The sequence below is a fragment of the Oryzias latipes genome, chromosome 5, assembly GCF_002234675.1.
Source record: "Oryzias latipes chromosome 5, ASM223467v1".
Lineage (NCBI taxonomy): Eukaryota > Metazoa > Chordata > Actinopteri > Beloniformes > Adrianichthyidae > Oryzias > Oryzias latipes.
The window spans coordinates 30,983,524-30,998,685 of NC_019863.2; the positions used below are offsets into that span (position 1 = coordinate 30,983,524).

Consider the following 15,162-nt stretch of genomic DNA (forward strand, 5'->3'; position numbering starts at 1 on the left):
ATTTAACCAACAGCAAGGAGGGTAGATTAGCTCTAAAGGCTTCTTCTGAAATCCACTGCCATGCTGGATTATTGTAAAAGAAATATTTCATTTGGTCTTTTTTTTAAAGAAAATGTTGTTGCCTGGTTTTGAACAAATTTACATTTCAGTGAATTTTTAATTGTCTCAATTTATTTTATAGTTTTGCCATTTTATGTGAGATTAATAAAGACGCCTTTCTCCTTCAGACTACTCAGATTATTTCAAGAACTAAACCTTTTAGACGCAAACCTTAAAACACAGCAAACCTTTTTTTCTTCGCTTTTAGTTGTTTAAAAAATCCTATTTATTTCACTATATTTTGTTCTGCATTTAACTACTTTGTCACTGCTGCTACTCGACAATGTCCGTTGGTAATTCCATAACTCTCCTGTATGGTGTGGATTGAATGATTTCTGTTTTCTGCTTCAGGCTGTTTTTTTGTGTTTTGCTCGATTTAGTTAATAAAGTTTTATTTTTTTCAATGAGTCAGCCCAGCCGTTGGTAAACCTTCTTACGTTCTGATTGGCTAAAATGTATGGACTATGATTCTTCAAAATAGTACCTGAGTTTGGTGTTTCAGGCAGGAAATAAATGTCGCAATCATCCCAAATTCTGCTGTAAAACACACTGATAGTGCTTACTATATCTTTAATGTTATATTAAAAGTTACTGATCTATATTTTGATTATTGTGTGCTCAACAAATATCTCAAATATACGCAAAGTTTTGCTTAGCTCCTGCGAGACTTTACCCGGGTAAAACATTGGGGTCGTGTTACAAGACAATAAACGCCCGAAAGCGGAAGTGATGGAAACAGTCAAAAAGTACGGTTAGGCAAATTTAATCGTGCCAACCAATTTGCAATATTAGGACAAAGTTTGAAATGTGACAAAACCTGTTCCTATTTTGTTCAAAACAAAGGGGAAGATGAAAAGCGCGGAATGTGCGTAGGTCTCTCTCAGTTAGCTACGTTTGAAGCCAAGGAGAACAAGAAGACGCTGCAACGACGCGGATGTTCACAACAATTACAAAGCGTTCAAAGATGAGTTTGTGATGGTTGCGGAAGTTTTCCTCCAGTTTGTGCCAAAGCCAGCGTACAGTGTTATTCTGGGTACGTCTCCTTACTCACTTCCAGCCTTTAGCTTATTGTACTCTTGCATTTTAGCTTACAGTTACAGATAAATTGTTGCACATGCGCAGTTCAATTTTCTAGTTTTGTGTTCCGAGGTGAAACTTGGATCTGCGCCCAGTCTTCCCGCCGCTGCAAGATCCCAGACCATTCTCTGGCTTTGTGATGACTATGACCGGAATAGCGTGGTACCAGGAGAAGGTGAGCTCATGCAGCCATCAAAGTCAGAGCCAAAACAATGACGTCATCAAAGGTTATCAGTCTGGATGGAAACGAGACAAGAGATTCAAAACTCACAATCTAGTGCAAATATTTCACACAGACAGCCTGTTCTTGCACAATACTGCACTTTTCATAAACCCAGAGGTATTTCTCCAAAACCTTTTTCTGTTTATGCATAATCAAGTTGAACTAAAACTACTACAAATAAAACACAGAAATCTAGCGAGAAAACTCAAAGTTATTTAATAATTGAAGTTAAAGTGGATTTGTGTGATTGTGTAATCAAGATTTGAAAGGGGAAAAAAAGCCTAATCTGTCAAAAGGTGTCGTTGGTTGTGAAAGAGCAAACTGAGAAACCTTTGTCGTTGTTCCGACGCTCCAACAAGTTTCTTCTTAAACAAACTAAACTGACCTCAATTACAGAATGAAATTGCTTCGCATCACAGTTTCTTTTCTTCTAAACACGGCTAATGTGGCTTTGGTTGCAGATCAGAGCGTATGACCAACAAGTCTGGGAGAAGTCACTTGAGAAGGCAAACCTAGTAAGGCATTTATCCACACACACACACACACATATATAAGAAGTGCTCAAATGATCTCAAAAGTCCTAAAGCTGGTCGTCTTTCAAACAGGGCCTGGAAAACAAACCAAAGAAAACGGGTTACATCAAACCAGACCTCATCGATGTTGACTTAGTTAGAGGTGAGCTGATAGATGGTTATATAATGTCTTCATGCTGTGTCCCCTCATTTATTGTGAAATGACCACACCCTTTTGACTGCATTTATACTTTTAGGGTCAACGTTCAGTAAAGCCAAACCGCAGAGTCCATGGACAGCTTTGGCCCGAAAGGGTCTCGTGCGAGTGCTGCTATTTCCGTTCTTCTTCAACTGGTGGATCCAGGTGACCTCCAGGTCCATCTCCATATGTATCCTCCTGCTGTATTTAATGCAAGGTAAAATGACCTTTTAGGGGAAATTATGAGGTGTTTTTTTTTAATTATGTCTGACTCCGTTTTATATTTTGATCTCTCGTTTTGACATATATTTTTTAAAGGTTTTGCTTATTAACTTCCATTTGTGTGGCATAAACGAAAAACCGTTCATATTTACTGGCCTGCTTGATGTTGCAGAACACAAGTGATAGCGCTGCTTTGTTTACATTTGATTCTCCCAGCACCAAGGGACAGATTTCATTCTTTAAATTCAAGTCGGGAGTGCGAATATGCTCTAATGTCTGTTGGCTTTGTGCTGCTTCCTTCAGTTGCAGCGGTGCTGCTGTACCTGGAAGTCCCCAAGGCCAGTGCCAGCGAGACGTTTGGACCCATGTGCCTCATGCTGCTGCTGGGCACCGTGCACTGCCAGATCGTGTCCACTGAGTCCAGCCAAGGGCCCATGGGGTATCCGGCTGCCTGCAGCAGTCCTGCACGCAGAAGGAGGTGACCTGCTGTTTGGTTTTCACACCCGTTGACTCGTAGCTCTGTGACTCGTTTCTGCAATGAGCTGTGAAAAACAAAAGCCCCTGAATTTGTTGTCAACGGTTGCAAACTTAAACCTTTTATTTGATCCTTTTCCATGTTTAATGGTTGGTCTCCTTCAGGCCCCGGAAGGGCAGAAGTTTAAAAAAACCGGAGGACACAAATGACAGCTGGAACACGGAGACGCAGGGGGTTCAACCGTGTGACAGCCAGCTAGAGGAACGGACGGTACGGTCCCCCACCCGTCACTGTGAAGTGTGTCGGTCACCTGTGCCAGGTCGAGGTATCAAAAAGGAGAATCCTAGATCTAAGCAAGGGCTCTAACACGCACTCAACGGTTAGAGATGTTCCTCCCCCTTTAGATAAAGGGGTGGTTACACACCTTTACTGACGCCACAAAGGGGGGAGGATATTTCCCCATTTCTATCATTGATAATCAGCTGTAACCTTATTCTTGATTTGATTAGAATTTGATTTGAAATGGTTTATTTCAAGCAATCAAATAAGATTAATACACAAAAACATTACAATCATCAGTTATACATTCACACAATGACGTATCAAACTGAATGAACTTACATAATCCCACCCCTGTTCTACTGTAACCATTATATGACATGATTTATCATTATCCGGTTCCTAGCTTTTATCAGACACACCCCTCCCCTGGGCTGCAGACACCACCACATCAGGGAACCATTTGGTGCTTCGACCCCTCAACACTGAGTGGCAAACAAGAAGGCTTTGGTCCCATATTTTAGGGACTCGACCATGGATTTAAACCCACAAATGTCTAGACCAGTGTTTTTCAACCGGTGTGCTGCGGCACCGTGGGAAATTGCCCTCATTAACTGATCTAAAAACATTTCCCGCCTCCAGGATATCAGCTCTGTGTTCATCCAAACAGGCCCTGATAAAACACTGAGTAGTTAGGAATATGAAAGATCGTAAAAGACTTTTTGAGTAAAATGTATCAAACATATTCTGATCATATATTGAAAAAATAAATCACTATTTAGAAAGAATATATTTGTTTTTTTATGAGGTTCCATAAAATTGCATGTTAATAAACTTGAGGGAAAAACAACTACCAGGGAAAAATGTCAAATAATTTAGTTGAAAATTATTACTGAAAACTAATTTAACTTTTTTTTTACATCTTTTAGAAAAAACAGCTGCAACTTCCAGCTTTTTCTGCCACAATTATCACAGGCAGAGCTTTGCTGGGTCCGCCCACCTGTCAATCAAAAATACACTCTCCTGAAAGACGCCAAAATGTGACTTTAAATCAAAGCAAAACAACTCCTCCCCCCATAGGTTTTCCTCTGATAAAAAATTTAAAAATAGTTTTAGTTATTGAATTTATTTATTTCAAATTTGACTTTTTAACACTCAGAGTTGCTCATCTTTCTCACCAGCCTCTGGTGGTCTTTTGAGGAACTGCAGCTCGCGTCACATTTGTTAACAGAAGGTGAAACATAAAATCTTTTCTCTGAACCTTTTAAGGATTATTCTATAAACAGTAAGAGGTTTATTAAAAAAAAAAAAGAAAATTGTTTATTTTCTCAGTTTTACTTTGACTTATTGTGTCGATTTTCCTGGTGCAGGAGAGGTAACCTGGAGATAAATGTTCTTAAGGACAAACTGTCCTGATTCTTGTTCCTCTTCATCGGGCCTGCAGTCTTCCTCCGATCTGTGGGAGTCTAGACAGCATAAGCTTCACGTAAAGAGGTTTTGGGGTTTTATAGATTAGGTTGGAAGTCCTGAAGTGTGTCCATGTTGTCATGCAGAACAAAAGCCAGTCGGGGTTTGGAGCGTCTGACGAGTTCTCCAGTGAGGAAGAGGAGCAGGAGGAAGGGCCCCAATCGGTGAAAACGATTCGACCGTCTCACCTCTGCAACCACCCTGCCATGAAGGTTTCTGGCTCGTGTTCTTCTGTTCGGAAGCGAAACCTGCCCTCCAGCATCAAGTCGAGACCTCAAGTAAAAAAACTCTTTTCACAAATTCCTTTTCGGAGCTTCAAGCGCCATTTCTGCAAAAAAAAAAAAACGCTGTGGGGTCTGAACACAGGAAGGGGGCGAAGTGTGCGCCGCAGCCCGTGAGGTGACAAACCACAGGATTGGAGCGGGCTCCCACCCGGCCTCCGACACGGACGACAACATGTGGGAGGAGCTTCTCCAGGGGCCGGACAGCGCCTCCACAGGAAGCAGCGACACAGAGGGGGACGAGGGGCTGAACGCCGAGGTGAACTTCTCCCAGAACACCACTCAGAGCAGCGATGAAGAAACCCCCCAGCAAGGCATCACCAGTGTAAACCCTTTACGACCCTCCGAAATGCTCTGTGATCCTGTTGAAGTCCATTCCAGAGTCTCGGGTTCTGATCTGGATCTGTTGTCGGGTTCTAGAGCCAGCTGACCTGGTTGCAGGCGTGTCACCCGTCTAAGGACCGGGTCAGCGCCATCATATGGGAGCAGGGCGAATGCAAGAAAGCAGACCTGTCGGTGTTGGAGATGAGTGGGATCATCCTCAGCAGGGTATGTGTGCGGTCCGAATCACAACATGAACACAAAGCACGCGATGCTCCCGACAGCAGCTGCCAGTCACTGAAAAAGCTCCCAGGCTTTGAAGAGGACACAGAAAACAGTTATGATGACTCGAATTCTCAGAATATTTCATCATCTTAATCTCCTCTGTGGATTTTAATCCTTTGATTCTAAACTTTAACTGCAGGAAATGAAGGTTGGAACAAAAACAAAAGGATTCAGATGTTTTTGAAATGACAAAGTGAGAGTTTTTAACTTTTAACTCTCACTTTTCCTATTTGGTTGAATGCTCAAAAAGCATCGAACGCTATAAGGCATTCAAGCCATTGTTTTCCTGTTTCTCTTTCTTTATTCTAGTATCTTCCTCCATGTTTTGCAGCTTAACTTCTACAATTTTTTTCATATTTTTCAACCATTTAACTATTCAAATGTTCAGCTCTTTCAGCTTTTTCCAGCTGTGACTTTTGCTCCTTCAAATCCTTGAACTTTTCCAGATATTCCAGGATTTCTGCCTCCATTGAAATACATGGGGACTCCTTGGTGCAGAAGCTCGCTGGTTCGATACCCGGCTCTTGCATTTTTCACAAAAATATCTTTTTTATAATTTTGCTGTTTTCACTTTATTTATGCTCAACTTTGATCATTTCTTTATCTATTTATGCCAATTATTAGCCTTTAAGTTTCATTTTCATTCAGCAAAACAGCATAAACCCTGCATTTTCTTCTGGAAATGCAGCTCCGTCTAGTTGATTTTTAAAATTATATTCATAACTTATAAATTGTTTTCATTGTTTCCGTTTTTGGGCTACACGGTGGCACAGTGGTTAGCGCTCTTGCCTCACAGCAAGAAGGCCCCTGGTTCAAGTCCCGGCTGGGGGACATGAAAAATACATCAATGGGGGACCTTTCTGTGTGGAGTTTGCATGTTCTCCCCGTGTATGCGTGGGTTTTCTCCGGGATCTCCGGCTTCCTCCCACTGTCCAAAAACATGCTTCATAGGTTAATTGGCAACACTAAATTGTCCATAGGTGTGAGTGTGAGAGTGCATGGGTGCGTGATTGTGGATGTTCTACCCTGCGACAGACTGGCAACCTGTCCAGGGCATCCCCTGCCTACGCCCAAGTAGCCGGGATAGGCTCCGGCAACCCCGTGACCCCGAAAGGGACAAAGCGGTACAGAAAATGAATGAATGAATGAATGTTTCCGTTTTGATTTCTGTTTTTTGTTAGTATAAATTGTCCTTTTCTGAATGTTTCTGGTGTCACATTTCTCCGTTGCTTTTCCCTCTAAACAGGAGTAGTAATGTATAGATGGATGGATGCGTTTGTCCATCCGTCTGTCCATCTATGCCGCCCAGATGTTCAGTGGAATCTTGCAGCCTTCAGCCTCTCTAACTCCGTTCCTGTTGGATGATTGGAGACGTCCCGTCTCAGATCTGTCTCCTCCCGTCTTGGTGCTCTGCAGGTGAAGATGGTGGAGCAGGGCTTGGGTTACCTGGTGCTCGGGGGGTTCATGACCGCCACCCTGGCGCTGCTCCCCTTCGCCTTCCGCCTGGCTCAGCGTCTGGACGTGAGCAGCCTGGGCTCGTACTCGCTGCCGCAGCTGCTGGAGATAGCGGCGGGAGCGAACGACGCGCAGGCTTACGCCTTTTTCTTCATCACGACCGTGCAGAGAGTCTGCTTCACCGGCCTCTTCTTCTTCATGATGTGCGTGGCTGAGCGGACCTACAAACAGGTGGGAGAAGACTTTTATAACTGTGTTCTTGTCACTTGTACGTTCACTGTAAACTGCGTTTTTTGAATTAGGATCCAAAGACATTTCCTGCATTCATTTGTTTAATCTCCATCTTTGCTTATTTTTCCTCTTCTTTTTTTTTATTTCAAAGGTTTGCAGAGTGTTGAAGTTTATTCATTTATGTAAAAAACAAATACTTTATTTCACTAAAGGAAATAAAAATGAAATTTTTAAACTGGATTTTTAATATTACCAAATAATATCAAAAACGCTGATCTATGGTCAGAGCACGGAGTAGGTGGAGGAACATCTAGAGAGGTGGAGGTTTGCTTTGTAAAAAGAGGAATGAAGAAGAGGAAGGGTGAGGTTACAGGGAGCAGAGGTGAAGAAGGTGGAGGACCTTGAGGACTGATTGGGTCAATGGAGGAGGTTGGAACAGGCGGGGGAAGGTGTGATGAAAGAGAAGAGTGAAGTCGAGAACGAGAGGAAAGGCGTGGCAGACTGTGACGACAGCAGGTCGGATCAGGAATGGATCCATCAGGGGAACAGATCACAGTAGAGGTTCTGGGGAACGATGAAGACGTTGGAGATGTTTGGACATGCCCGACAGTAGGGAAGCTGAGATTGGAGCTTCCAGGAAGGAGGAAGACCACAGATGAGGTTCACGGATGTAGAGGAGGAGACGAGGGTGGATGGTGTGAGTGAGGAGGATGCAGGAGATGGAGGTCGATGATTTGCCGGTAGCTCATGAAGGCTCTTTAGTTGAAATGACTTCAGTGGTTCGAGGCCTTTATTTTTTAGCGTTTTTACCCCTTTAAAGGTTTGCTCCAATAATTTACATTGAAAACAGTTGCTTGTGGTAACATCCATCTTTTTAATTCGAGCCTCTTGTCTTCACAGATTTTTAATCATTTTATGTAACAATAAACCTGAAACTGTCCAAAAAACTCAATTCCTAGTGGAAAAAAAATCTCAAAAATTGAGATCAGACGGTTTTTGTTTCAAGATCAAATATGAAGGGAGAAAAATAGCAATGCATAAATCAAAAAACAAAACAAAGCAAAGACGAGGTCAAAACCAATGTGAGTAATGCATTATTATGTATAATGATGAAGCCAGGCCAACCTCCACCTATGTTATATATATGTGTGGATCATATATGACCAACATATGTGGGATCATATATGACCTTTGGCACACTAAAGAACCATTTTTGCAGCTCGTTTTTGCCTACCTAGAAGTAAGATGACTCAGTCTCTGAGGCTCCGCCTTTCTCTCCTTCTGGTTGCCGCCCATTTCATGACGTCAACCTAGAGTCGGCCTCAGCAGCGTGTCTGCGTTTTGTCCACAAAGACCAACAACGTCTGAACTTTTGCAAAGATGGATGTGCAGATTGTTCATAGAAACGGAAAACGTTTAGCCGATCGCTGCTAGCTCCACGGAGAAAGTGGGCGTGTGTGTCAGCCTGGGGGCGGAGCTGGCAGCGCAGACTCTTCCTGGAAGGGGCGGTTCCTCACTTTGTGATGTCACAATGGGAGAATTGCTCGTTCTTGTGGGTTGGGAGGGGCTGGTGCTCAGAGCGCAGGCTTTTGGAGGAATACTAAGAGATGTGTGGACGGATCAAAAATACCACTTTGGGGTTGGAATGAACGTTACAAAACACTTAAAAACTCAAAAAGTTGGCCTGATATAGACCCTTTCAATATATGCAATGCTTCCAGGGATTATTCCAAGAGATATCACATTTATGTGTCATAACTCTAAACCAGGGGTGTCAAACATACGGCCCGCGGGCCTTATCCGGCCCGCCAGGTGCTTTAGTCCAGCCCACACATGAAGTGTAAAAATCATAAGGATGTTTAAAAAAGAAGGCACGTTTCTAGTCCATTCCTGTGGCGAGTTATGATTTTTTAAAGAAATAACAGAAATGCGCAATTCCGCCACTAGGGGGTGCAAAGGAAAAGCAAATCAGGTGAAACAACAAATCTCTGCACCTGCGAAAAGCGAAATCTAACAGCTCTGTGTCTGGGTAGGCAGTAGTTCAGTGGTAGTTCCCTGTGAGCATCACCGCTGTTATGCTGCTGTAGATATAGAATGATCAGTAGTGACACAATAATGACCAAAATGTTGTCAAAAAGTAAAAAAGGTTGAAGTGAAGCCCTAAGCTTTGCAGGAAAAATGGACAGTTTTATTTGTTCACAGAGCTGAATTCAACCAGGAAAAGATTCTTGGACATTTCATTGTGTTTTGCACACTTTAATGACAGTAAAACGATTTGAATCCTGACATTGATGGCCGAGTGAAGTTTCAGGAGAGAGAGGGAGGTTAACTCCAAACTCTTATGTTCACAAATGTTTGCAAGTTTAATTTAGTGTAATTATTTAATGGTTTGACATTTACATTTTAGGCAGGTGTTTCATTTTTTTCTGTAGCCCCTCTTGAGTTTATTATTGTGATTGCTTCAGTGTCAGATGTCAAATATTCAGTCTGTATAAATAGACCTTTTATTATGTGAAATTAATTGTATTTAAGATCCATTGGCCTCTGTGAATGAATGTGTAGGCTACCATGTTGGTTGAGGCATGTATTCCAATTGAGTAAATCAAACAAGAATAAAGCTTTATTTTGCCTTTACATTATTGGTCCGGCCCACTTGGGATCAGACGGGTTGAATGTGGCCCCCCGAACCAAAATGAGTTTGACACCCCTGCTTTAAACACTGATGCAGAGACTATGTCAAGAATGTTCTTGTAGACGTCAAGCAGCCCAAGATCCTAAACCTGTTCCTCTGAGTTCCTCTGAGGTTTGTCCTGAATGGACAAAGAGAAGAAACTGGATGTTTGATCACAAAACCAAATCCTCTCAGAGAAGGTGAAAGTCGTTTATCTGTAGTCCTCGACACTAAGCAGCTTCGTTTCTCCACAGAGACTCTTGTTTGCTAAATACTTCAGTCATCTGACTTCTGCGCGCAAAGCCAAGAAATCCGAGGTTCCTCACTTCCGTCTGAAGAAAGTGCAGAACATCAAGATGTGGCTGTCCCTGCGCTCCTTCCTCCGGGTTTGTTCTCCAGCCTGTTCTTCGGCGGCGCCGCCACCGGCGGGATGTCGTGACCTCGATTTGTGATGTCTCCGCAGAGGCGGGGGCCGCAGCGCTCCGTAGACGTCATCGTTTCCACCATTTTCCTGTCGGCGCTCTCCGTTTCCGTCATCGTCTGCGCTCAGGTCAGTCAGGCGTGCTTCAGCGGTTCGGTCAGACGCCATGAAACGTCGTGCTCGTGACGTGGCGTTTTCCTCTTCTGCAGCTCCTGCACAGCCCGAAGACCTTCCTGGAGTCGCTGACAAACTGGGAGTGCATGATGTGGGGCTCCTCGCTCCTCCTCTTCCTGCTGCGCCTCGCCACGCTGGGCTCAGAGACCAACTCCAAGTACAGCAACTCCTCCGTGCTGCTGACCGAGCAGGTGAGGCCGCTCACCTGGATGCACCGCACCTTCAGGAGGAAGCGCCTCTGAACGAGAACGCGTTTCCCTGCAGATCAATTTGTACCTGAAGATGGAGAAGAAGCCCAACAAGAAAGAGCAGCTCAACATCGTGAACAACGTTCTAAAACTGGCCACCAAGCTGATGAAGGTACCCGTTTGACGCTCACGTGATGCTTTACAGCTTTGTGTTTCCATGAGTCCAGAATCGTCCTGTTTGTGATTAGATTGTTTAAAAATCCACTTTTGTTTGGTTCAACGGGTTTTTCCGGCATCTGTTGGCTTAAAGAGAACATTGGTGGAACCTTTCTTAACGAAATGAGGAATTCTTACTCTGAAAGTGGACTGAAGAGCAGATTTTATCAATATTATTATTTTAACAAGACGAATCAATATTGTGTGTTAAGTGATGTTTAATTTAGCCCAGATGTCAGTGATACTTATGGAGTTTGGTCTTTGAAAAACAAGTACGGTGGCCCTGAAGTCCAAATCACATCAATAAATCCCTCAACACAAAAACATAATAAAGATCGCAATTAAAATAGCAAAAACAAATTATTATAAAAAAACAACATTTTAGAAATCAACACAAAATTCCAGAAAGTAAAAACATTTAAAAACCAAAAGTAGTGTCCAGAAATCTTAATAAAATGTTAACAAATGAAACAAAATGAGAAACGTAGGAAAGGTAGGATGTGACGTCACTGACTGGATGATGACTTTTGAGGAAGAGGGAAAGCAGACGGATGTTTTACCTGAACTGGGATAAAGAGGTAATTGATCGATCACTGAACTTTTGCAGTGGGCGTGGCCAGACATTTAAAGAAACACCTTCTAGGGGAAGATATCGCCAAGACAAATAACTTCCTGTTGAAACAGTGAACAATCGTCATCCAATCAGTGACGTCCCATGATGCCTAGCTTTTCCCGTTACTCGTATCGTTTCATTTTTTAACGTTTTTTAACAGTTGTTTTCTGAAGCATCTCCTTTTTATTTCATTTCTTTTGGAATTGTGTTTTAATATGTTGACATTTTGTTTTGGTTTCTAAAATGTGAAAATGCTTATTTAGTTGCCTTTAATATGTTTTTGTGTTGAGTCATTTGTCGGCACTCTTGGCACCTCAGGGCCACCGTAGCTACGGTAAGTGAAAACCTTCAAAAAGGATGGAGGTTGTAGATTTAAAGATGGGTTTAAAGTTGCATGAAGATCTCAGAGAGCTGAAGTCTTCCCAATGAAAACCTTTATGTCGGGAAATTTAGAAGCTTAATGACATTCACCTGCAGATGGAAAAGCAAGAATTGAGACAAAAAGAAGAATTCAAAAACCCTGAATGATGGAGTGTTTTATGTTGTGGCTTAGAGGTCCACCATGGAGAAGTATCGTCCTTTTTAATATGTTAAATTAGGTTTAACATATTCTGTCCATTTTGACCACGTGTCATGAAATCTTTCTGTCTGAATTGTTCATGTAAACATTGTGACAGTGATCCACTCCTCTGTTGTTGGTGGTTTTATGGTTGAATCGTCTTTTTGTTACAGCAGAATTTATGTTCACGTCATCAAAAGTGCAATTATAAAGCTTCTCACTCCCCACCTACCTTAGGTTTTCTATCGTTCTGTAAAAATCTGGAAAATGAAGAGATTTTTTACTTCAGAGAGTTTGCAGACGGTCTGTTTTTGAAGCCAGAGTCATCTTAGCTAGACTGAAGCCTCTCTGCTGCTCTCCAGGAGCTGGACACTCCCTTCAGGCTGCTGAGTCTGACCGTCAACCCTCTGATCTACACCATGACCAAGGTCGTCATCCTGTCGGCCGTGTCCGCCGTGGTCAGCAAGCTGCTCGGCTTCAACATCCGAGTAAGTTGAGCCCTGAAGCCGTTGAAGTGTCAGGAGAATATTCGTCAACTCGCGCTCTGGAGAGGGCAGGGCTTTGGGTCGTTGCTTAGGCGGCGTATCCGATTCAAGAATCTAGATTGACAATTCATGGATCCAACCAGGATTCTCCCTCAGTGGGGAGTAGCGGTTTTAGGCACGGGCAATACGGGCAAATGCCCGGGGCGCAAATTTAAAGGGGGCGGTGGAGGAAAAAAAATCTGAGCCACTATTGGTTTACTATTATCTATTATATCACAGAGTTTGTACCTGACTCGTCACGAGCCTTTAGATGACTGAGCTCATGCTAATAATGTCATTTTTTATTAAGTATTGTAGACATTTTTATGACGTGTCTTTATTTTCCATATAAATGTATTTTTACATCTGCCTGTGGTTTAGTTGGTGTCAGTATTTGACATAAAGACAACAGGTTATGCAGTAAACAGCTGCACTTTATGAGATCATAAATAAACAATCCATCATTTGTTTATGAATGTATTGAAGGTTTTTTGGAGGACTGTTGGTGTTGCACAAAATTAGGAAAATGCCAAATATTTTGGAGTAATCCCAGTGATGAGTTCAATTATTTAGTTTTTAATGTTTTTTTTATAAGACCTGAAAATGATATTCAGGTTTAAAAAAAAACCTCTAATCCCTCTGATCCATTTAAGACACGCAGGACGTCACACACCAAGCAGAAATGAACTTATTGCTAACAATGAGGCCAGGAGTTCAGCTCTAAAACTGACAAAAGATCCAAGAAAACGGAATGATATGATTTATTGTTTCTTATTATTAATATTTCCAGGCTTTGTGTGTTTTGTTCTCCAACATGTTTATATTTGTATAATTTTGACAGATTATATTTTTATGGAGAGCAAAATATTATATGTTATTTAAGGTTTGACTTGATTTATTTTGGATTAACATTCCTGTCTGTCTTTATTCACATGTATGTTCATAAACATACGTTTTAAAGTTTAGTGTTCAATAAATGTTTATCTTGTTCAACTATGCAGCAACCAAAAGCGTGTTTTGGATTTAGGCCTCCTGTGCGACTGAGGTTGACGCCCCTAAAACACGAGTAAACGTGGGGTAAACTCAGGGAGGAAGTTAGTGCAGAACCGCCACTGCTCCCTATTTACTATAAATATCTCTGCATTTATCATCATTTCTACGGTGGTATAAAGCGAGTTTACACCATTTACAGTTTCTTTAGAACAGGAGATCAGAACTGAACAGATCAGATAAAAACATGAAGATTTAGACAGGAAGACACGTTTTATCACTTTAAACAGTTTCACATTCTTCCTGGTTCACTTCAGCCGTCAACTAAACATCATCATCATCATCATCACTGTTTGCTTTGGATCATTTAACAACAAATCCTGAAAATGTTCCGTAAAGTTTGACAGATCATTTACTCTCAAGAAGACAAACGGCTCTTTAGAAGAAAAGGATTTTTGTAATATTCCTGTATTTGTATTCCTACTATTTTTCTATTCTATTTATTATTTTTATTATATCTTTAAAACATTGTTTTTCAGAACTTGTTTCAGTTCAGTCTCCAGTCTTTCATTGTGAAAGGATAAAAGGATAGCAAATAAATATCATGATCATTTTTTTCAGGTTTTTCAGCTTCTAAATCATTTTTCGCACAGATGCATGCTGGAAACGGGCTGTGGTGTCTCACCGGATCTGATTTCTCTGTTCAAACATAAACGACAGCGTCCCCCAACTTGAATTCAGGAGCAAAACTGTACATGAAGCATCTGCGTCTAAACATTTTTACAAACTTGATCTCCTGTGAAAATGTCTTCATATTTCCAGCTGTGGAAGATTAAGCCTTGACGAGAAGGAAAGCTTCCGCCTGCAGGACTCTGGAGTCCAGAACCCGAAACGCTCTGCATCTCCTGGAGCGCCGCACAAAGCCGCTGCCGCCGCCGTCTGGACCTCCCAGCCGAGACGCCGGCCCCTCACAGCCCAGAGAGGCTCTGAGCGGCCACTCGGCTGGTTGGGCACCAACGCCTCCGTCATCCGTGCCACTAACGCCTCTTTAAGAAGTTTGTCTAGAAAAAGCTGCTGTCTGGGAGCGTTTCTGGCTTCTGTGCTTTCAACACTTCTAGATCTTCAGGATTCACTTTCTAAAGTTCTCATTCAATGTACAGAGTTTACTTATTCTTTTATTCTTAGGGAAAGTGTTAAATAATTTGTCACATAATCAAAATGGGCTAACAGGTGTAATTTTATTTGCTAAATCTTGGCTTTTGTATATTTAAGAGGAATTATTAATTTGTTTTTTTATTTATTCTGGGGTCTCCTTCAGTTCTGGGACTTTTTCTGGTACCTGTAAATATTGATCTTTGACCACTATCTGCCTTTTCTATCCAGGGTTGAATAAATGATCTATGCAAAGATGATTTTAAAAGATAATAAAGAGTTTTACATTCGCAGAGTTTACTGACTTTTTCCCCCCACCAACCATGAACATTTGGGTGTTGCGCCCTCTGCTGTCAGATGCTTGTAACTGCAGGATGTGTTCCAAACCAAAGTGGGTCAGATTGACTGGAATGAAATCGTCGTGTTTTTGTTTGACTTGTTCCATTCGCATGAAATACTGTTACCATAAGTCTGTAAACAAATATTAGATTACAGTTTCAAGTCATCGTAACAACAAAATCTTTAAAG

The 15,162-nt window shown here is 41.9% G+C and overlaps 1 protein-coding gene across 6 annotated transcripts; it reads left to right on the top strand.

The window, feature by feature from the left end:
* Positions 1 to 771: 771 nt before the first annotated feature.
* On the top strand, positions 772 to 14,927 carry LOC101163970 (putative homeodomain transcription factor 1). 6 transcript variants are annotated; one of them, XM_020703588.2, is made up of 18 exons: positions 772 to 845; positions 943 to 1,132; positions 1,235 to 1,351; positions 1,861 to 1,914; positions 2,005 to 2,074; positions 2,169 to 2,327; positions 2,636 to 2,810; positions 2,972 to 3,077; positions 4,640 to 4,831; positions 4,920 to 5,159; positions 5,255 to 5,383; positions 6,857 to 7,126; positions 10,052 to 10,183; positions 10,261 to 10,347; positions 10,428 to 10,583; positions 10,657 to 10,752; positions 12,331 to 12,456; positions 14,305 to 14,436. In XM_020703588.2, the coding sequence occupies exons 3-18, from the start codon at positions 1,316 to 1,318 to the stop codon at positions 14,323 to 14,325; spliced, it is 2,049 nt and encodes a 682-aa protein (XP_020559247.1). In that variant the 5' UTR covers positions 772 to 845; positions 943 to 1,132; positions 1,235 to 1,315; the 3' UTR covers positions 14,326 to 14,436. The 6 variants fall into 6 exon arrangements, with proteins under 6 accessions (XP_020559247.1, XP_023811043.1, XP_011473952.1 ...); XM_023955275.1 differs by having other exon boundaries at positions 943 to 1,351; XM_011475650.3 differs by having other exon boundaries at positions 807 to 1,132; positions 1,222 to 1,351.
* Positions 14,928 to 15,162: the final 235 nt, after the last annotated feature.

Coding starts and splice junctions, on each gene's coding strand:
- LOC101163970 (XM_023955275.1), top strand. CDS start 1,316: ATGACTATGACCGGAATAGCGTGGTACCAGGAGAAG. Junction 1,915..2,004: donor CACTTGAGAAGGCAAACCTA/GTAAGGCATTTA, acceptor TCTTTCAAACAG/GGCCTGGAAAACAAACCAAA. Junction 2,075..2,168: donor CGATGTTGACTTAGTTAGAG/GTGAGCTGATAG, acceptor TTATACTTTTAG/GGTCAACGTTCAGTAAAGCC.